The 24,210-nt window shown below is 34.7% G+C and overlaps 1 protein-coding gene across 3 annotated transcripts in view; it reads left to right on the plus strand.

The window, feature by feature from the left end:
- The window catches only part of LOC136031274 (small conductance calcium-activated potassium channel protein 2-like), a 294,910-nt gene that overhangs the window by 84,487 nt on the left and 186,213 nt on the right, over nt 1-24,210 (plus strand). For all 3 annotated transcript variants that reach the window (XM_065710711.1, XM_065710709.1, XM_065710712.1), the window contains exon 5: nt 15,564-15,762. In XM_065710711.1, coding sequence (XP_065566783.1) covers nt 15,564-15,762 — 199 coding nt within the window. The remainder of the gene's footprint in view (nt 1-15,563; nt 15,763-24,210) is intronic.

Below are 24,210 nucleotides of genomic sequence, written 5' to 3' on the forward strand. Positions count from 1 at the left end.
TCATATGCTCGACCCTGCCTTTATTCTTTGTAGTTTACAAGCCTATTAGAGAAGAAAAAGGTGTCTGGGTTCATTTTGAGCACCCAAATTGATGGAGACAACATAAGAATGTTTTGAATGTTCAGCATTATCAAACAGTTCGTGGTAACGAACTGTAGTAAGGAGCGACCCGGCTCAATAGTAACCAAAACTCTAAAAAATGGAAATTTGATACCAATAGATACATCAAAAGAATCGCATTTTAATGCTGATTTTAAATATATAAGTTTCATCAAGTTTAGTCTTACCCATCAAAAGTTACGAGCCTGAGAAAATTTGCTTTATTTTAGAAAATAGGGGGAAACACCCCCTAAAAGTCACAAAATCTTAACGGATGTGACTTATAAGTCACAGGATCGGATCGAAATGAGATAGCCACTCTATTCAGAGTAGTCTAAAAACCTTATAACTATGTCTTTGGGGTTGACTTACTCCCCCACAGTCCCCGTGGGAGGGGCTACAAGTTACAAACTTTGACCAGTGCTTACAAATAGTAATGGTTATTGGGAAGTGTACATAAGTTTTCAGGGGGATTTTTTGGTTGAGGGGAGGGGTTGACAAAAGGGGGATATGTTGGGGGAACTTTCCATCGAGGAATTTGTCATGGGGGAAGAAAATTTCCATGAAGGGAGCGCAAGATTTTCTAGCATTATTTAAAAAAAAACAATGAAAAAATAAATATGTAAAAATTTTCAACTGGAAGTAAGGAGCAGCATTAAAACTTAAAACGAACAGAAATTATTACGCATATGAGGGGCTCACCTCCTCCTAATATCTCGCTCTTTACGCTAAAGTATTTTTAGTAATTTCAACTATTTATTATACGGCTCTTGTGATTCAGGGGTCATTCTTAATGAATTGGGACAAAATTTAAGCTTTAGTGTAAAGAGCGAGGTACTGACGAGGGGGTGAACCCCTTCGTATATGTAATAAGAACATGAGAATACAAAAGTTTGTTACGTAAGCTAATTTATAAGTTACGTATACCTTTTACTAATAAAAACATTCGTAAAAAATTAAAAGTTCTAGTTGCCTTTTTAAGTAAGCAAAAAATCGGAGGGCAACTAGGCTTCCTCCCCCGCTGCTTCTTTTCTCAAAATCATTCAATCAAAACTATGAGAAAGCCATTTAGCCAAAAAAAAGATAAACATGCAAATTTCGTTTTAATAATTCCTTATCAAAGTTTAACCCAAAATCAAAACATGCATTGATTCAAAAACGTTAAAAAATTAAATAAAAAAAAAGTTTTTTTTAGCAGAAAGTAAGGAGCGACATTAAAACTTAAAACGGACAGAAATTACTTCGTATATGAAAGGGGCTGCTTCCTCATCAACGCCCTGCTCTTTACGCTAAAGTTTTTTTACTGTTTTAAAAAGCAGAGCTGAGAGAAAGAGTCAAACTTTAACGTAAAGAGCAGGGTGTTGATGACGAAGCAGCCCCTTTCATATACGAAGTAATTTCTGTTCTTTTTAAGTTTTAATGTCGCTCCTTACTTTCTGCTAGAAAAAACTTGTTTTATTTTTTAATTCAAAGTCAAGAAACTCGGCTGAAGAAAGGTAATTAGAAGTCCTTGATAACCGGAAAAATTTTGGGCGAGACGACTTTTTTGCTTTTTTTTGCGAGATCTTCTTCCTTTGACTCAACTTACGGATATAAGTTACAAGCTTTGAAGAAAAACTATTAAACCTTTTCAGACTAAACAATAATTAGGTACCAAAATTCGACTCCTTCCATTATCCATTTCTATCTACTTTTCTACTCACTTTCATTTTTTCTCATTACTCTTACCTCAAATTAACGCAAAGTTTTTGGCTACTTTGGCTAATAGTGCCAACACTTTTAGGCATATCCTAAGTACATTTTTTTACCCCCGTCCCACCCCTAAAGACACTAAATATGAAGTTACCCCCACCCTACACCCGTGCTTTCTTATCAAACAGTTCGTGGTAACGAACAGTAGTAAGGAGTGACCCGGCTCAATAGTAAACGAAACTCTAAAAAACGGAATTTTGATACTTAACGATACATCAAAAGAATCAGATTTTCATGCTGATTTTAAATATTGAAGTTTTATCAAATTTTGTCTTTGTCATCGAAATTTGAGAGCCTGAGAAACTTTGCCTTATTTTGGAAAATAGGGGGAAACATCCCCTAAAAGTCAAAGAATTTTAACGAAAATCACACCATCGTATTCAGCGTTTCAGAGAACCTAATAGCAAAAATTCAAGCTCCTATCTACAAAAATGTGGAATTTCTTATTTTTTGCCAGAAGACAGATCACGGGTGCGTGTTTATTTAATTTTTTTTTGTTTTTTTTTTTCAGGGGTCATCGTATCGACCAAGTGGTCCTAGAATATTGCAAGAGGGATCATTCTAACAGAAATGAAAAGTTCTAGCGCCCTTTTTAAGTGACCAAAAAACTGGAGGGCACCTAGACCCCTCCCACGCTCATTTTTTCCCAAAGTCAATGGATCAAAAATTTTATGATGGCCATTTTGTTCCGCATAGTCGAAAACCATAATAACTATGTCTTTGGGAATGACTTACTCCCCCACAGTTCCTGGGAGAGGGGCTGCAAATTACAAACTTTGACCAGTGTTTACATACAGTAATGGTTATTGGGAAGTGTACAGAGGTTTTCAGGGCTATTTTTTTGGTTTGGGGGTGGGGTTGAGGGGAAGGGGCAATGTGGGAGGATCTTTCCTTGGAGGAATATCTCATGGGGGAAGAGAAATTCAATGAAAAGGGCGCAGGATTTTCTAGCTTTACTATAAAAAAAACAATGAAAAAATAAAAATGAAAACGTTTTTTTTTCAAGTGAAAGTAAGGAGTAGCCTTAAAACTTAAAACGAACAGAGATTATTTTGCATATGAGGGGTTCTAAAATAATTTAGCATAAAGAGCGAGGTATTTAGGAGGAAATGAATACCTCGCTCTTTATGCTAAAGTATTTTTAGTAATTTCAACTATTTATTCTACGGCCTTTCTGATTCAGGGGTCATTACTAAAGAATTGGGACAAAGCTTAAGATAAAGCTCTTTAAGATAAAGAGCGATGTGTTAACGAGGGGACCAACCCCCTTATATACATAATGGAAATATAAGAATATGAAAGTTTGTATGTTTTTTACTAATAAAAACGTTCGTTTAAAATTAAAAGTTCTAGTTGCCTTTTTAAGTAACCGAAAAATTGAAGGGCAACTAGGCCTCCTTCCCCACCCCTTATTTCTCAAAATCTTCTGATGAAAACTAAGAGAAAGCCATTTAGCCAAAAAAAGAATTAATATGCAAATTTCATTTTAATAATTTATGTGCGGAGAGCCAAAATCAAACATGCATTAATTCAAAAATGTTGAGAAATTAAATAAAAAAAAACCGTTTTTTTTAACTGAAAGTAAGGAGTGACATTAAAACTTAAAACGAACAGAAATTACTCTGTATATGAAATGGGTTGTCCCCTCCGCAATCTCTCGCTCTTTACGCTAAAGTTCGACTCTGCCACAGTCCGACTTTTTAAAAAAATCAAAACTTTAGCGTAAAGAGTGAGGCGTTGAGGAGGGGACAACCCATTTCATATACGGAGTAATTTCTGTTCGTTTTAAGTTTTGATGTCGCTCCTTACTTTAAGTTAAAAAAAAACTAGTTTTTTTTCTTTAATATGTAGCAGGCACGCCATTATGATAGCCTAGTTACACGGTTTCTTTCAACTTACCCCTGTCCCTTCCACCAGGTTAAAATTTAAAGTCCACTTGGCAAATAACACATCCCCTGAAAATTTTCACTAATTTATTTTATCCAATACGAGTTCTGATCAAGAAAAAAAATTGATAATTCAACATTAAGTCTTCGAGCTTTTTAAACTTATAGAAGCAGCAAGATTTTCTTTGACACATTCGAAAGTGCCAAAACCCACATTCCCCCCTCATTGCCCTTCAGATCAGTTGTAAGGTCAAATATGACTTCAACCTGAATTGTTGATCTCGCATACCAAACATGATTTTAAGATCGAATTGGCCAGTTACAACGAATAAGAAATTGGAAATTCTAAGAATGAATATCTGTGGGTAATACCAAGAATAGCGAAAGTAATAGCAGGTACTAGAACTGCTATTCACGGTCTTGTAATGCTTCCTGTTATCTGATAGCTAAAGAAAACCCATGGTCAATTCGTTAAGCTACTAACATAGGAATTTTGAAACTAAAATCACCCTTGTATAGTTTATAATTCATTTAGTCTAGCTGTATTTTGAAATTTGACCTTATGAAGAATCGGCATATTTTTGTATTTAATTAATTGTAAAAGTAAGTAGCTCCTAGTGCTCTTGGTATTTTTTGTTTGTTTTTTATTCCGTGGGTTTTATCTAAAGTTATTAGGTTGTAGGAATTTTGAGTCTTATTTCGTGATGACATGAACATTCGGTCTAAAAAATTTTGATATTATTATAACTGAATTGTAAAAAATTGTAAAATTGTGATTGTAAAAAATATGATTTGTTTTTTAGTATTAATTGTTTCCCTCTTAAAAGAGAAATAAGAATCTTAGTCTTAGGTAACTTAAATATACTCACTGGAATTGTTGTCGACGCTTTTCTAATATTATAAAAGCAAAATTGCTTGAATAAAAGCGAAGCTGTTGTAAAATGTCAGTTTTGGCTTACTTATACTGTCGCTATTAGCCTTGCTCTATTTTTTCTTATTAGCATACTGAGTAATAATGAATTTCGATAAACATTGGGCTTTGTTGGGTACGTAAGCTATATTGCTCTTTGTAAAAATGTTTTTTGAGTTTATTAGTCTTTAAAATATTTTTAGGTATAGTAGTACCAAAGGTCTTTTATGTTCACATTAGTCATTTGGACATTATTTAAACTGGAAAGCAATCAAAGAGTACAAGGAAAAGATTTTCACACACTCTAGTCCATTAACAAGTGTGTTTTTCGAATTAATTGATGTTTCGGGACTTGGTACTTTGGTATTTATCCAGGAAAAGTTTTTAATGCGTCGATGCTCTGCTAGAATTTTCCAGAAGGAGAAATGCTAATGAAGCTTTTGATATTTCCTGTTAAACTTCGTTCGAAAATGTTTAATCAGCTTATCTCGCATTCTATTTTATAGAATTTCAAAGCACCTAAAAGGTTAAATTTGAGACGGCTCTCTTAATTATCTTAAAATCTCGTCACCATTAAAAATCAATTTTGACAGATAATACCATAGTGTAGTGGAGCAAACTTAGTTTTGAGTATTCCAACTTGGAAAATCTTTTTCAGAATTTTGAAATACTCCCAAGGAAGCTTGTTTTCTCTACTTATAAACTAAATATCTTGCAAGAGCCAACTACGAACCCTTTTAGCTTAAAAAATATACTGTTTAGGCATGCAGAAGGAAGCTTTTGAGGAAGCCCAATCATTAAAAAAAACATTTTGTTTGATAATTCGGACAATAAGTTTAAAAAAAATATGTAAAATTAAGGATTTCGCCAGCAGGGTGGGGGCACCTCAAAGAGGGCACCTCCAACACCTCATAGAGTGTATTTTGATACCAAATATCGCAACTCTCATTGAACCTTCATATAAAATAGATTGATTTTTGATGGGAGGGGGGGGATAAATCTGATATCTAATTCTTCTTGATTCTTGGAAATATTTTTGGTCTACACTTTTATTATTGGTATGGGGGGTAGGTAATAGTGCTCCTCCCATTGTGGCAATCTTTTTCTATCTAGCAAAGAACATTACATTCAGTTGCTTAATTGCACAGAGGTGGACAAGTTGAGGTGGAGCATCGAAGACATCACCATATTTTTTTTATGGGAGTTGCAGTTGCTACCAGGAACTTTGTTTTTGGCAATTGCTATGCTAATGATTAGTTTTTTACTATTTATATGCTAAGTTTCAATATACTTGAACATCAGATAACTCTTGCTGCAGAGATTACGATGGTTTTAGCCGCATCAAAAATAAAAAATAAATCACGCAGAATTTCCATCCACATGAACAACGGTATTCCTCTCCTTCCCTCCCAAATTGTATTTTAATAATATTATAAGAACTTACTTAACAAAGCAACTGTTCATCAAAAATTTCGACAAAATATTCAAATTTTGTTCAAAATTTTTAATTAAAATCCGTCATTTTAATTATGGGCTGCCCCTCCTCAACCCATCCTCTTTGTGCTATAATTTGACTTTTTGTTGTAAATCCTTAAGAATGCCTGCTGAAACACGGGAGCCATTGACAAGTTTTTTTAAAGCACTAAAAAACTATCGCAAAGAGCAAGGGATTATGGACGGGGGTCCCTCTCCTATATGGAATAACATTTGTTCGTTTTATGTTCTAATGTTGCTCCTTACTTTTAATTGAAAAAATTCAGTTGTTTTATTCAGTTTTATTCTGACTCGATAAATGTCTTGTAACAAAAATGATCGAATAGCCCTACATTTACTTCCCGATATTGCAATGTCTCTTGTTCAGCTCTTCTGAACAAAATGGCACTTTTGAACTTGCAATTTCTCTTGTTCAGCTCTTCTGAACAAAATAGCAGTCTGGAACTTGCAAATTCTCTTGTTCATCTCTTCTGAATAAAACAGCACTCTGGAACTTGCAATTTCTCTTGTTCAGCTCTTCTGAACAAAATAGCAGTCTGGAACTTGTAAATTCTCTTGTTCAGCTCTTCTGAACGAAACATCACTCTGGAACTTGCAATTTCTCTTGTTCAGCTCTTCTGAACAAAATAGCAGTCTGGAACTTGCAATTTCTCTTGTTCAGTTCTTCTGAACGAAACATCACTCTGGAACTTGCAATTTCTCTTGTTCAGCTCTTCTGAACGAAACAGCACTCTGGAACTTGCAATTTCTCTTGTTCAGCTCTTATGAACGAAACAGCACTCTGGAACTTGCAATTTTTCTTGTTCAGCTCTTCTGAACAAAATAGCAGTCTGGAACATGCAATTTCTCTTGTTCAGCTCTTCTGAACGAAACAGCACTCTGGAACTTGCAATTTCTCTTGTTCAGCTCTTCTGAACAAAATAGCAGTCTGGAACTTGCAAATTCTCTTGTTCATCTCTTCTGAATAAAACAGCACTCTGGAACTTGCAATTTCTCTTGTTCAGCTCTTCTGAACAAAATAGCAGTCTGGAACTTGCAAATTCTCTTGTTCAGCTCTTCTGAACGAAACAGCACTCTGGAACTTGCAATTTCTCTTGTTCAGTTCTTCTGAACGAAACATCACTCTGGAACTTGCAATTTCTCTTGTTCAGCTCTTCTGAACGAAACAGCACTCTGGAACTTGCAATTTCTCTTGTTCAGCTCTTCTGAACGAAACAGCACTCTGGAACTTGCAATTTCTCTTGTTCAGCTCTTCTGAACAAAATAGCAGTCTGGAACTTGCAATTTCTCTTGTTCAGCTCTTCTGAACGAAACAGCACTCTGAAACTTGCAATTTCTCTTGTTCAGCTCTTCTGAACGAAACAGCACTCTGGAACTTGCAATTTCTCTTGTTCAGCTCTTCTGAACAAATTAACACATTCAGAAACAGACTGTCGACGGAAGTTTCTAATTGCCTGCTTGTAATCTTCTTTACACTTGTTTAAAAGAAAAAATATTCCAAAAATCCAAGATTTTTCAGCTGATTACTTGCTTCAACCCCTTCTCGGCCTCATTTTCTTTTATAAATACAAGAAGCACCACCATGGCTAAGTGATAAAGCAGCTTGACCTTCAGTACTCCACGGTGCAAGGATTAAGGAAAGATGAAGATGACGTTATAGATACCGTCAAGTTGTTCACTATCATTGCAAAAGAATAGTTGAAGTCCCCAAATTGTTCGTTTATTCATCGCGGAAAAGTTTTGTGAATGGGGTTGTTTTGCTGTCTCTTAATGTCAATGGTCTATTGAGAAAGATCGACGATTTTTTTTAGCTTGGTAAAAACTGAGTGGAACTATATTTCTTATGTGTTCTGCTGACTCTGGGCTGTATTACTTATTATTTTTTGCTTTAAAAAAATATAAATGCTCATTTAGATTTACCTTAATAGTGGCATAGACTCCTACTAGGAGGCTTTATGTGTTTTCTTTAGCCGTTTATCTGAAGACTATTCTTTGTGTTTTTTTCTACTCCTTCTCCAACGCCATACACAGGCAATGATCTTACTAACTAATCCCTAAACAACTGGTATGCATGAGAACTATGTAATTTTAATATTTTTGCAGGAATGTAGTCGAAGGGGTAGAATATCAGGAACATTTATATATCTTCCCTTCCAATTCATTTTCATCTACTTAAAAAAAGAACTACTTAAGATTTGTTCTTTTTTTTGGAAACTAGGATTTGTTTTTCGGCAGGAAAAAGTACCATCCCTGTTTGTTACTTTTAAGTGTTCTTAAGTCACCCACTAGGCGAAAGGCGATTCTTTCTTATCCCTTTCTATCTATTTTCCGAATTCAACTTTTCCTCTTGTGATATTACTACCAAGTTTGTTGGCTTTTTCTCTTATACGCTCGACAATGTTTAGATCAAATACGCGACTAACGGGAAAAAAACGGGAGGAAGGACATGCATAAATAGTATTTAAACCTTTTTTATATAACTTGTTTTCCCTTAAAACTAATCATTGGAGCAAACGCTTGTCTACACATTTTTTTTTTTTTTTTTTTTTTTTTTTTTTTTTTTTTTTTTTTTTTTTTTTTTTTAAGTGGGGAAACATAGATCTCTATTATTTATTTGCTTTCCCAAAACCATGAATACTCATCTAAGGCCCTTTTCCAAGCATAGAATATTTTTTTTTTTTTTTTTTCAAAACTAAGTGACATTTATCTATTGGGCATATTTGCATGTTTCTGAAGAGTAATTTGAATTTTCTGAGGAAACTGCCAATTCTGATAAGCAAAATCCAAGCCCTTTATTTTTCCATGATATATAATTAGTCTTTTGTGCTCTATTATTAAAAATCTTTTACTACAAAAGAAACTCCTATTAAAAACTGTGGTCAATCTCTTTCTTCAATGAAGCTTAAGACATTCAAGAGAGAGACATGCAGATTCTTTTTGTATCACGACACAATGTAACGATCTTTGTTATTGTATTTTGTGACCTTATTTAGAGATTAGTGGTGGGTCTTAAAGTAGTCCTCCTCGTTTCCGAAATTATGCTAATCTTTTGCTTTTTCTATAGATAATATTTTTGGGAGCTAGAGTCACTATACAATTAGTTTTATCAAACATTATTTTGCCATTATTTTTCAAAACTTATGACTCGGGCTGCCAAGATAAGAGTGCATCAATGAAACTATTTTTTTTGGCTTTGAAGCATTCGCCATACCCCGTTATCCTCTAAGAAATACACTCCTATTTTTTAGTCAGCCAATAGAAAGTATTATTGGGGCTGGAAATTACATGAGGGCCCTCATAACACAGTGCAGCCCAACGTTTTCATTGAAAGGTTTAGTACTTTTGTTTATCATAAACGTATTAAGAACGTTGGCTCCCAATCACTGACGTTTTTTTGACCCAAGGGAGACGTCATAAATTCATCTTGACTGATGTATAGAATTAGGTTTTGGAGAATTTTTCAATTCGAGCTATCAAAACAATAGTTTGTCAATAAACCTAATTCTTTGTATGGCGACTTTACACTCGCCCACAATACTGGTGTAACGCTGGCTTAACGAATTCGATCGTGTTCAATATTTTTTGCAGTGGGACAAAATTCTTGTTTCCGTTGTTTTTCAGCACAAAATCTATGCTCTACGGGAACTAATTATGCAAGATTGTGGTTTCATACTTATAGCTTTTGACTCGAGATTAAAATTAGAGCACATCAATGAGCCAAATGATCATGGAGCACTCACCCGCAATGCTGTAAATAACTGATTCAAAGAATTCGATCGTGGTTAATCCTCTTCGCAATAGGACAAATTTCTTGTTTCAGTTGTTTTACGGCATCGATGCTTTCCAGGAACTGATTATGCTAGATTGTCATGTCAAGCTCATAGCTCGAGCATTGGCTCACTGTGCCCATCAATGAATCCAGTTCTTCGTATGACTATGGAACTTTAGCTAAAGTGAATTACTGATCTAAAGAATTCGATTGTGGTCAATGTTATTTGCAATAGTACAACTTTTTTTGTTTCAGTTGTTTTTCAACACAAAATCTATGCTCTACGGGAACTAATTATGCAAGATTGTGGCGTCATGCTCATAGTTGTTCACTCCGGATATTAAAATTAGAGCGCATCAATGAACCAAATGATCATGGAGCATTCATCCGCAATGCTGTGAATAACTGATTCAAATAATTCGTTCGTGGTTAATCGTCTTCGCAATAGGACGAATTTCTTGCTTCGGTTGTTTTGACACACGATATCAATGCTTTCCAGGAACTGATTATGCTAGACTGTCATGTCATGCTCATAACATGAGCATTAGCTCATTGAGCGCATCAATGAATCCATTTCTTCATATAGCTATGGAGCTTTGGCTATGGTGAATAACTGATCAAAAGCATTCGATTGTAATCTATGTTCTTTGCAATAGAAATTCTTGTTTCAGTTGTTTTTCCACACAACATTAATGCTTTACCTGAGCTGATTATGTCAGGATGTCGTGTCATACTCATGGCAATTTTGTCACTTCGTCATTTTTCCCTAACCAATCTGTTCATTTTGAATTCTATATAATTCATAAAACGACATAAATAGGATTGTGTCGATTAGCGTAATTTAATGTCGAAATTGTCTTAATGTTGTTCAGAAAAAACACGATAAAAACGCATCAAATGCTTCATATAACATCAGGACAAGGAACGAACGATGAATCTATGAATATAAACTTGATATTTAATACTTTATGGAACTTCTGAGACAAGGCGAATCCAACAGAAGATGCTCGCGGGAGACGAAAATTAAAGTAAATGCTTGCCTTTTCTGACGGAATTGTCATTCATCAAGCTTCAACTGTGTTTGAGCAACATAAGGCAGCCAATTCTAAGCGACAGACAACTTCAAAACAACATGTAGCTCTAGTTTGATACTCTAAGAATAGTATTTCCGAGCATGAAAAAATGGACGTGGTCAACTATACACTGGTCAAATGCTTGTTTCGTGAGGGACTGCAACTGTCTAGAAAATAGTTGGGAATCTTAGTAAGTAACATGCACGTCAATAGATTCTGCTTTGTGTGGTAATTTGCAAGTTTTAAAACGTACCACTTTGAATCAGTCATTGAAAATTACTATGGTATTTTTCTATTATAGCGCCATTGTTAAATTCTTCATCTAAAAGAACCCGTTTCTTTGACTAAAACTACTGAAATATCACAAGTTATTATAAAAATATTATACTTTAGAGAACAAATTTGGGCTATATATATTTGGGCTATATATACTTTACTCTTAAAAGTCATTTTCGTCTTTGATTTTAATTGAGTTTGTGATTTCTTTTTCTTCGCTTAGTTCTGAGGTAGGGTAGCAGTATTACATATGCCATCTGAAATTTGATAGTTCTGTCATGCTAAAGAGATGGAAGGTTTTTTCCTCTTTTCTTAGTAGGGGAATTTAAGGCTCTTATGGGAGGGATGGCTGTATAAGCTTTAGAGGTGGCCGGCTCATTTTGGTTCCCTTTTGAAAGTCAATAGTGATGGGGGTCAACTAGCCCCCCCCCCACCCCCCAATTACACCTCTTTTAACCAGCCATATCTGATTAAAATTATACGGTGGTAATTTTGTTTAAAAGAGTCCAAAGAACATATAATAATGCCTCCAGGGTCGGCAAAACACTGGTAGCCCTGGGGCAAGGGCTTTACGTTATGCCTTAGGGCTGATAAGGTTTTTATGGAATGCAGGTAAAGGTATGCATGTTCGCCTACAAACCATCAGAGCCTGAGGGTGGGAGTTGTAAGTTATAGCCCCGAGGGAATTTAAGGTTCTTATGAGAGGGATGGCTTTATAAACTTTAGAGGTGGCTGGCTCATTTGATTGAAATCGGAAGTTCTGGTGCCCTTTTAAAAGTCAATAGTAATGTAGGTCAACTATCCCTCCACCCCCCAATTACCCCTCTTTTAACCAAACACTTCTGATTAAAATTATGAGACGGTAACTTTATTTAAAAGAGTCCAAAGAACATATAACAATGTCTAAGGGTTTGCACAACTCCCGGAGCCCTGGGGCAAGGGCTTTACGTAATGCTCTGGGGGCAGATGAGGTTCTTATGGAATGCATGTAAAGGTATGAATTTTGGCTTCTACGTTCCCTAAATCTGAAGTGCATTAAGGTGAGTCTTTCAGGGAATGTTGAGGAGAGTGTTGAACTAAAACATAACATATTATGTGTATAAGGGTTGTTAAAAGCATATGGGTTGTTAAAAGCATATAACTCATGAGTAACTGAGAGTATTAATTTTAGATTTTCTGGAAATGATAAGGGAGATGATCAAGTAACCAAAACGGCAATATTTACACACTACTATTACTACAACTATTGCTGCTTCTACTTCTACCACAAGTAATATTGCTACTATCACTGTTATCACAATAGCTACTACTTCTGTAGCGAGTACTACTAAGTCCGAAGATTATGAAAAAAATATCTGAGGAAACGCTGAGGGGAAAGTTGAACTAAACTAATACACACTATGTGTATACAAAGCGCTGATACATGCGTTTTAGCAATATTTTTGGAACGGCTGATCATATCAAGAGGAAACTTTAGGGGCATCACTAGTGAGATGTTTAGCTGACCAAAAGGAAAAATGAAAATAAAAATTTTCAGTAAAATGCAAATTATTTTCTGGTCTTGGGAAGGCCTTTAATAGATATTGAGTGTTGATGTGTGTACAGGTGGTGCAGCTAATATGAAGGTTCATAGAGTTTGACTGAAGTTATTGATAAAAACGACAAATTAATCAGCGCAACTGATTCAAGTCATTAATCATATCTAGTCACTTTCTTTGAAACACTCAAGGGCTGCGCTCAATGAGACACAGAACGCCGTGGTAAATGGTTTGAACATTATAAATTCACGTGAACCAAACCTTTAAATGCTTTGACTTGTTTGTCAGAACTCGGCTTTGGGACTCGTAACTTTGTTTTGCATACTTAAGTGTCAGGTGGCTGTCTTGTCAAAACAGGTTGCTTGGACCCTGAAAAGAAGTTTATGTTTTGCTTAAACCTCAGAAATATACTTGTGAACCGTGCATTCATGAAGAGTATTTGTTGTATCGTATGTTTTATAAGCATATTTATGAATTCAATGAACTGATTATGAACTTCGAGGAAGAAAAGTAACATATTCACTTCCATTGACACACTGCGAGTTTTAACGGCAAAAATATATCTGCTTAAAAAAACTCTCCCACTGGATGTTTTGGAATCTTCACATGAATTTTATGCTTCTATCCATCGAAAAATTGACGGAGTTTTCAATCTTCTCTAATATCATAGCAATGATCATCACTCACTTGAAAAATCTGGAAACGACAGTCTCGGATACTTTCCTGAAAATTGAAATGGATGCTGCTTGATAGAACTGGACATCGATCGTTTTTGTGATTGAATTTTCTATTCGAAATGACAACATTTCTTAATGTTGTTTATGAGTTTAAAGAATGGATGTATACTTAAAAGAGAGCGAAGATTAATTTGTTTAGGATATTCAACCTAAAACGAGCAGAACTTACTATCGATGAAGAAATGCATCCAAGAAAGAATAGATACTTTTACCACCGAAATTTTTTGTTTTGCCACCCCTGACACCTCTGAAAGACTAGGGTCAAATTTGTGCTTTAATGAAACCTAAAGAAGAAGAGTTTAAAAAAATTCTATCGAGCCAATTTATATTCCGTTATTTCATATGATTTTATTTGAAGGAAAAGAAAATTAATTGACAGCACAATAGAATAAATTCAACGAAACAGATAGCTATAAATGTACTGATATCGAAAAATATTCCTGGAACCTTGAGCAGTGTTTAACCTATAAATGTAAAAAAAAATTGTTCGAAAAATGTCTTTTCAGTAGAGCAGAATTACAGTCTAAACTTTTGTTGTTCTGGGGTTAAAAGGGGTACCCATTGACCCTACTTTGATCTCTTTTATCAGACAGATTGAAAATCCTTTAGATTTCGTCGTTGCATTATGCTTTCATCTCAACGAGGTGTGACGTGCAACTGTTTGCAAAATATTTATTTAACTTGTTTTGATTTTGAATATTCATACTATATAATTAGAAACAAATTAGTAATCAGCAGGCACAGGAACCGTCAAATAGTATTTTTCGTGTAAATCAAACACCGTTTGTAAAATATGTACTTAATATGTTTTGATTTTAGAAAATCATACATCGGCTTGATTATTTTTAATGGTTAATCAAATGATGGGAATAAAAAAAAGTGCAAAGTACGTACTTTTTCCACTTGGTGGGTGAGTTGTGCCGGATTGTGCACCCGTTCATGGGTTCTACTATGGATACAAAATTATATCGATTTAAAATTCTTCTGTGATTAATTTGACAGGCTTGAAGACCAGCTTTCTATTGGAATATATCTACGAAGTCTTTGTTTTACATTGCTTATTTGCATAATTTGGGCTCTTATTTTGGGACTGCACATACCATGTCACTCCCAGAGCTGAATATTCTGTCTAAAGTTTCTCGGGTCAAAGCAACTAAAAAAAAAGAATACTTTTTTCGTCCATAGAAGAGATTCAATCGGTAGTGACAAAAACCTTGCGAGAAGCCCCCAAAACGCTTTTCAGAGCGCATACCGTTCATGGCAGAATCACTGAAAAATGTGAAGAGGTTCAAGAACAGTATTTATGTTTGAAATTTTTTTAATGCTTGCAAAAATACGCTCAATATATCGATTAAAAAAAAAAAAAATGTTGTATTACTTTCGGAATGTGCCCTATAAAACAAGACAAACAATACTGAGTAAAACGAACCTCCTGATATATTGAAAAATAAATTATTTGAATGTACGTTGAACAGAACTCTATAACACACAGATTTCTGTGTGTCATTTCTTTTTTGGCTTTGACTGCAGTAAAAACTAAAATTCAAAACCAGTTTCAGTCATTAAGCTCTTTTGTAGTGGTTGTCAGCTGCATACATCTTAGCATCAAATCTTTGATGTCACAGATTGGAAATGTAAGATCACAAACACACATTAGAAAGGTTAATACGCGCCATTATGAAAGTACAGACTTTTCTTTGAGAACTTATGTGCAGAGTGTTTTGCAGGTACAGTCATGAAAAAATGTTGAAACCCCAGCTGTAAGAGGTTTAACAGAAATTAAAATCTCCGAAACCGTCTCAAAGATGTCACAATTTAAAATCTTTAAAACTTCATATAGAGATCTAAAAATAGTCTAAGGCTGTTCAGATGCTATTGTTGACCTAGAATTTCTTTTACTATCGTGCAACAAAGGAATAAAGTGGATTTTAAGGATTGCTAAAACTAGCTCATTGCAATTGTTTCTCTAGCTTATCTGCTCTTTTGGAAAACTTTTCTTATTTGTTTAAACATTTGAATTTACTTCTAGATCAAATATATGTGGGATTTCGGCCAGTAGTAGGATGATACGCCAGCATTCTCATCCTGAATCTTCATGTTATCATTGCAGCATTGGCCCACATCAGTCTCTGCGTCAACTTAAAGATCACGGAATGGCTAGTGAAGGTCTTGCTGTTATTGCAGCAGAATCTGTTAGAATGAACGGTGGATTAAGACCTTTCAAGCAGGTAAGAGTCATAAGCTTTTCAAAGAAGTAAACATCATTTTTTTTGCTGCTATTTTGGGAAAACCTAGGCTTTTATTGGTATAGTCCGATAAAATATTGTGAATAAAAGCCTCGTTGAAATAATATGAGTATTCAAAGTGGTATAAGACTGGTCTTGAAATGGCAAGAAGAACACTCGCTGAAGTGTAATATTTTACTTAAAAACATCTTTTATTTGGGTAAGTATGTGTCTTCGTCGACCAGGGCCACATATATCCGTTGAATGTAATACAATTTCAGTGTACAGTTATGAATCCATGTTCAGTCCTCAGCAAATAATTTCTTTATTAAGCAAAATGTTACCAAAAACAACACCAGTGAAAATTTTGAAATAAGTAATTGAATAAAAAGTAGAGATGTTTAGAACATTTCATCTCTTCAAATGATAAGGGGCATGAATTGTCCAATCTATCCCGTTTTCAGTCGTCCTGTTTTTTCTCACCTTTGTTGGAGACGTTTTCTCTGCTGTACTGAAATACACCTACATCCCCACACCTCTTCTTTAATGACTCAGCGAAAGGAAAAGGATTGGGCTTTTAGAAGAAATTTTCTGAAAGTTGCAAACATTTGTTTTGCATGACAATACATCTGAAAACCCTAGGTTATATCTATAGGCAGTCTAGATGTGGCTGAATTCAGTTAATAAGATTTTGATGTCCTTTAATATACCACTGTTGCAAAGGGTGATATTTGGGCTTTTATTCTAGAGCTTGCAGACTTATCGAAATAGAGCTAAAACCACTGTTATTAAAAGATCTTAAAAGATGGCTAGGATTTAGTTCTTGTAATTTATTAGAATTCACCATTTCTTCAATGAAAGCTTGAAACCCGAGGTGATGACAATATTTACATATTTTTTAGTATATTATCACAAATTTTAAATTTTGAATTTCATTTTATTTCTCAGTAATTTCTCAAATGGCTCCCAAAAACCATTTGTTGGCTCCCCTGCCCCTGATTACCTCTTTATAATAGCAATGATAATAATAACAATATGAGTCTATTTTCTATTTTTATCATTAGGGGATAATTATTTATCTTATTAGTTACTGATTTTTACATGTTTATTCATTTTGAAAATTTTTTGCACTTGTGTATTTTTGATTGAACTGTTCAATCAATAAACAAAGGCTATTTTAAGCACAAATGTTATTTTTCTGATTGACAGCCTATGGGATCATAACTTCATTGCGGAGTTACAACCTCTCAGGCTGAGAAATAATGCACTAGTGTAGTTTTTCTCAAACTGTGATCTGCGGCTTTCTGAGGAGATATGGTTTCGTTATAAGGGTGACACGAGACATTTAATTAAACAATTTGACACATTTGTCGGAATGCCCTAATCCCGAAATTTTGCACCATTATTCTTTTATGTTGATAAAACTCCATTGTTTTCTTTCCATTTCTTGCTCTCTCTTTTTTTTTTGTTGAAACAGCTAGGTCCAACGATTTCTGTAAACGCCCATCATTCTAAAGGGATTTTATATGCGCACACTAATCCATCTCATTTGAAATAGCTATTGCGCAAGCGCAGCTTCCCCATCCGCATTATAGTGCCTTAGTGCATTTGCATGTCGGTTGTTGGATTTCTATTCATTCGTTGTCACTATCTTTTCTAAGCAGCTCTTTCGGTGTCATTTTAAAACAGAGTTATTGTATTTGTGTTTATGGAATCAGATTTTTGATTCTGAGTGCTCGCACCAGTTTTGACTACCTTAGTAGTGTAAGGGTTAAGTTAGTTCTTGACTTTTTATATTTATTCAAAAAATTGACGAATTCTTATTAAACTTGATTAATCAAGATTGTACTGAATCCAGAAAATGATCTACAAGCAAATGGCAAGGGTTCCTAGAAGTGGAAATAAATATGACGATAATTTTGTCGCTTTGGCTGTACTTAAACAAAGAAAATGAAAAATTCTACGTATATCAATTCCGAATCGGCGCTGGTTTTTGACTTCTTGGCAGTTGCAGCAATAGAAAATATGTCATGAGAGTTGCAACAAACAAATTGTATTCCTAGATTTTAGAAGGTGTGCAGTGAAAAATAAGACCATCCATTCCATTAAAACTACCAATCGCTAATCGACGTTAAATTTTTTTTCAATTGTGTTGCGAGAGCAACACTTTGGTTTTGTCGTGGTTTTTTTTTTGTTCCTAGCACCCCGATTTCAGCTTATTGCTAGAAAGTGGTAAGGGTCTAACCTCTGCGGTTTTTACGGAAAGTGTGGACCTTAGGCCGGATTGATGAATATGACTTTACATTTTGGAAAGCTTCGTAGAACTCTTGCCTGGGGCCAAAAAGGATGGTTTTTGCTTGTCCTTGAGCCAGAGCCTATAGTGTGTGAAGTGAAGAGGAGTTGTATAGCCTATGTCAGAGAGGACTATCTGAAGTTATGCAGCCAAGCTTTTGTTTCATCAAACCATGTTTCTGCTTTCGAGTGGAAAGCTCCGTTCTAGCAGGCAAGCAGGCAGGCACCAGTTTCAAATTGAAGATGGACTAAAATCTATAAGTGTTAAATATATGCTACAGTTACCCTGCCCCACAGCCAATATATCTTCTTTTAGTGATAAATAGAAAAATTTAGAGAAGCAAAAAAGCGGCATTTTCCCACTGGTCCGAAAGTGCTGCCATCTATTGTTTCTACCCATTTCTGTTCGTGATCTCAGCTGAGTTTATCATTCGGTTTTTCGCACTTGGGATTGCGGTAGAGAAATGGTATCAGATGTGCCTCTTAAACTTTAAAAGTTCTCTCATTGCTAAAGAAATTAGAGTTTATCCTTTGCTCCTTTCTAAGTGATGACGTGAGAAAGTTGGCCTACGGCAAAAAAGTCAACTTTTGAACTAAGACAGATAGATTTTTTTTTCGACGGCAGTCGAAAAACGTCGACGTCGACGGCAGTCGACGGCAAGTCGACTTTGATCAGCTCATCTTTTGATGAGCTGATCAAAGTATATGTCATCCATTTTTTTGTACAAAAATTCCTTCATGAGATATACCAGTTTGAAAGTTTAAAGGTGTTGACAACTTCAGTAGTAAGGTACACACTGAAACCAAAAATAGGCCGATACCAATTGTGAGACATATAGGGGAGTTGTAAGCAACAGTCGGCTGTTAGCTCATAATCATCCTCGGCAATGAGGGGTTCGCAACTCTTACTAGTTGGTGTACCTATTTTTTGTTTCCGTTGTATTTCATGGTAAGACCAATTTGGTTCCAGTGGTAAAACATGTAGGGGACTTGTAAGTAATAATCGGCTGTAAGGCTACAATCATCTTTAGCAATGAGGAGTTTGCAGCTTTTGCGAGTTGGTAGTATGTATTTTAGCATCCTTACAGATTAACAACTTCAGCGTTTAGTCGCAGCGAGGAAACAAAACCAAAGTGTTGCTCTCGCAACACTTTACTCGGCGAAGCCGAGCAAAGGTAGCCGCAACACCTCACGTTGCCCATGCAAAGTAGATCTAGTTTAAAATTTCGATTCGATCCACATTGAACCCTTGTTGAACGAATTTTTATCATGACCAACCGCTGAAACTGTCCATATTCAATATTGTTATTACCGTAATAGATGAAATTAGATATTTTATATTATTCAAAGGAAAATAGGATCCATTTATAAATGCTTTTAAATGAACAATAGCTTTTAAAAAGGTAAGTTTTACAATTTTTTAGGAAGATCAAATAGTTTGAAAAGAATCGGACGCATTCACGGAGAATTGGTTGGAAAATCGCCGGAAGATTTGTGGAAAATATAACGTTTTAAGGGAGTCATGAACCACAAAAGATTGAAAACCTCTACTCTAGGGATAAGTTCAGGTCTTTCGAAACGTATTGGAAAATGTAATTTATTGTAAAATCATACAAAGATGTTGTCAACACCTTTGCGACTAATGAAGATATTTACTTGGAAAAATGTATGAATATACAGTATTCTTATAAAATTTAATGTACTTGGCGCTTAAGCTTTTATCCAGCATTATCCTAACGGCAGGGGCGAGGCTACAGTATTTTAACTGGGGGGGGGGGCAAGGGGGTGATATTGGAGTAGGTGCTATTCAAGCAGTAGTGAAGAAAAGCAACTATTTAACAAACGCACTATTTGGTGAATTCAAAACATTACGCAATACATTAAAACAACAAACACTCATTAAAAAATCATGCATATAAATGCTGGTGCTTGGCTTTTACTATAGCTATAAGCAATGATCTGCTGCAGAAGCATAGTGTAATCAAGGTTTCGGGTGGGCTAAGGTAAATGCCGTCTACACTCGGATTCTTCAGCCAGATTTATAATTCCTATTTTTTTATGTTTTTATGTTTATAATTCCCTTTACAAGCAAAACTCGGTCTCTTAGTGCTGTATAATACAGATAACAATAGAAAAAGAAAATGGGCTGGTAAAGCTTATACGTGCACACAAAATTTCTAAACTGGGAGAAAAATATATGTGAGAATTTTGATCTAATTCACTATATCCTACTCGCAACAGATATGTTGTACAACATGCTGATGCAGAGATAGATGTCACACAAGTACCGCTGACGTTTGAAATGTGACTAATGACAGTAATAATACTCAATATATTTATGTCAATTCTTTTTTGGGGCTGGTTTAAGGAAAAATACTTAGAAAAGTAAAAATAGCAAGAAATTAGCATGATTTTGTACACAGAGGCAGTTCTACATTTATGGGTTATTATGTGAATCCGAAACTTAAGGAATAGAACGTTATCAGCACTTATTAGGCATTTCAATGACAAATAAGAGAGTAAGAGTTTCAATGAAAAACGGGAAATAAAATTGAAACAATTAGTGATTCCTGGAGCGGATCCCCCCTATATCAAATTCCATGACCAGACTACAATCGCTTTGACCTATCTGTTTGTAGTAAAAATATCATTATAAAAAGCACCAAGTCTTATTTTCAATTATTTTTTTTTTCAGTCAGGAAATTATATTCACTGTATATCTACCTTCTTATTCTTCAATGATTCCATTTCTGTTCTATTTACAGATGTAGAGGGTACAATAATTTCCACTTTTGAAAGTTTTAAAACAAAAGAATCTAATCTTGAACTGGTGGATTTTAGGAAGTAAAAGCACCTTAAATATTAGGGGAAGAAAATGACCTAAGCAAATTTGACGAAAAAAGAAGCACAGGACATTTTTCAATTTTGCCATAAACTAGGCTCACAGTTTTAGTTGATGATAAGGTTTCAAAGGCAGTATATTTAGAAAAATATTACTTTGGAATATACTGTGAAATGTAACGGGCCCCAATTTATGTTGTTTTCCTTTTGTTAAAAACGAGCGTGGATTAATTAAAAAAAATTATCTGCCGAGAGTAAAGAACGAATATGACACTTAAAACAAACAAGAGTTGAATAGCTGCTTAATAAATAAAAGCTTTTCCCAAAATATTGGTGGCAACTCCCCCCTCCCCCCTTCAGCAGAGCAGATAAGACAAGACTCAAAAATTGTTTCATATTTTTGAGTCTTATGTAATACACACAGCTACTTGGCTCAATAGACTCAGCTCAATTTATTATCATTAATTCACATTTAAAACTTTATTAGTTTTTCCCATTAGATTTGAATTAGAAAGTTACTCTGAGGAAAGACAATTTTGCCAAATCTTGCTGTAACAGAAACAGTTCACTGAGAGTAACATAATGAGGTTTATGTCAAACATTCCCACATAAATCATTCCTAACTTTTAATGAACCTTATCTTACCATCAGAGAACATGAAGGCCGAAAAGACAGCAGCTGTCTTTCATCTTTCTAAGTTCAAAAAGTTTTCAAACAAAGTTTTTTTTTTAACTCTATCAACAAAAATCTTAAATTTGATCAAAGTTGAACACTCGGTCTTTTTATAATCTTTTTTCTTATAAGATTTTCCTTACTTTCATTTCCTGTCGGTTAATGCGTTGGAACTCATCGTGCATGAGTGTTCATAGGTGCAAAAGTTCGAGCTAACTAATCATAGATTTTCAGAAACCTTTCAACCTTACAAAAAGCAATATATTTTACTGCATAATTTAAGTTGATATGTAAATGTTAGATTTGGTAGACCTTTTGATCTCTAATTTTGTACCTAATTATTTCTGTTTGAGATTAGTATGAGTTGGAAGCCTTATGTGTAATTATGTCCTTTTTAAATACGTTCTGTTTCGTCCTATACAATCAAATATAAAATAAAATTCTAAGATATTCAAACTATTTAAGTTGAAATGAAACATAAATTTGTATTCAACAAAAAAAATGCATCTTGGTCTAAAATTTGAACTGAAGAACTCGTAATGTAATTAACGTTGTTTTAAAACTTCAAATCCTTCTAGATCATTTAATTAGATAAAAATAGTTCAGATAATAAAATTGTTAAAATATGCATTTTATTTTGTTCCAATTGCTCCATTAATCAGTTTGTGATGGCTAATTTAAATACTAATAAATGTCAAGGGTAAAAAGACTCTAAGAATGATTTAAGCTACCCTAACTAGTTTACTTAAATTCATCTTTTATATTGTCGTTCGCTTACTCACTTTTTATCTTTTAACTAGGGCAACAAAGAATTTCATTGCCACCAATAAGCCGAAATTAATGCTTTTAAAAGATAACTTTTTGTAAGTAATAATAAACGTCAACCATTTACTGTTTAGGATGTTTTTCCTTTTAGACCTCGGAAATGATCGTGACCAATAAAACAAAGACTGGCATGAATCTAATAAAGATGAACAACGTAACCAAGGAAACAAGACCAATAACTTTGACAGATACCTAAAAATGGCATGCCAAAGTACGGCCGCAACATGCTAACTAAACGAAATAAATTGAAATGGCTCAATAGAACAGTCTTATCAAACAGAAGAGCTTATTTCTTAATATAGGGATAATACCACGAGGCAGTTTCGTTTCGCTTTTATTTCATTTTATTCGACAAAAATTTATTCGACCGAAACAAAGGCAATTTTTGATGAGGAACCTTAAAATTTTTTTTCTCAAATCTAGGGGGATGGTTCGAAATAATCTGCCCCCTCCAGGTAGTACGCCTAACTAGAATATGACATTTAACATGGGGTTTACCTGCAACCTACCTTAAATTTCCCAATAACTTTATTCCACTTTTTCACATAGATACAGAGTCCGAGGGTAAATTAGCGTCGGTGTCTTTGAGAAATTTTAGATAAAGAACTCCATTATTTTCATAAAAAATTGAAATAAACAAATAGAGTTTTTCGTTAATCAGATCGTCTTTGAACATTTCCGAGTTTTTATTTACTAAGGGGAGAGGGGAATTATACAAGAAGAGATATTTTGAACCCACCGTTCAGGATTTTTGACCATAGATATTTCAGTGTTGCCCTTTTTAAGCTTCCCAGCCTTTCCACCCCGAGTATTGCACTGAAGACTGCCATTATTTTGCTATATGAACCTTTGTGATGGAGTTGTTAGGACGTATTTGTAAAAAGAACGTAGGTATAAACAACAGCTTTTAAACGATCTTTTAAACGTAACACTGCGATCTTGATGTATCCTGGAAGTCCTGGCAGCCATGCAAAAAGCAAGTTTCCTTGTTTTCCAGATTGGAGGCTCAAACCTATGGCATACAATTAAGACTTTGAAAAATGAATTTACTATCCTAGAATTTGTACTCTCTGGCACTTTGGGGTAGAAGTATGAATTGATTGTTTGTTGCACAAAATGACAGAAAACGGCACTTTATTGTGGACGATCTCTTTTGTTATTTAAAAGACACTGGATATATCCTTATTTTTATTTATTGAAAACCCATCTGTGTACAAAAAGAAAATGACGGAGCACTACAAAGAGAGAGAGAGAGAGAGAGAGAGAGAGAGAGAAAAAAAGCAAAATATTACTATATAGCTGACAACGTTACTAGGGTTGAAGGAGTCGACTTCAAGCATTTCTTGAAATCTTTCGATTGTGCTTCTCCATGAGTTCAGCAACGGCTATAGTAATATCAGTTTTGTGAAGACTCTTGATGAGCTAATGAATTCAGTCTAAATGAGACAACCACTGGTTTGATTTAATACGTTCAGGGGCAAAAGGAGACACATCAAGGCTACCCATACACAAAGTGAATTTCCTTGGTATTTAAGGCAGGGGACGTTACTTCTCCAGTCTAGAGTTTTCAACAATCGTAATTACAACAGTGCACTTTCCTGTTCAATCTGCTGCCTTTTTTGTGAGATTGCGAAATTTCTGCCTTTTCTTTGCAATAAACTTTAACTATTAAGTAAAGCCTAGTCATTATTCCTGAATCAAATATCAATGGAAACTTTCCCTTCTAGACAGTTTTGTTTCGGAACACGTTTTAAAACTGTCCGTTACTAAGGACTGCGGTTGTCTTTTATTTGGTTGCAGCTATTACTAAGACTATGATTA

The sequence above is a fragment of the Artemia franciscana genome, chromosome 9 (assembly GCF_032884065.1).
Source record: "Artemia franciscana chromosome 9, ASM3288406v1, whole genome shotgun sequence".
NCBI lineage: Eukaryota > Metazoa > Arthropoda > Branchiopoda > Anostraca > Artemiidae > Artemia > Artemia franciscana.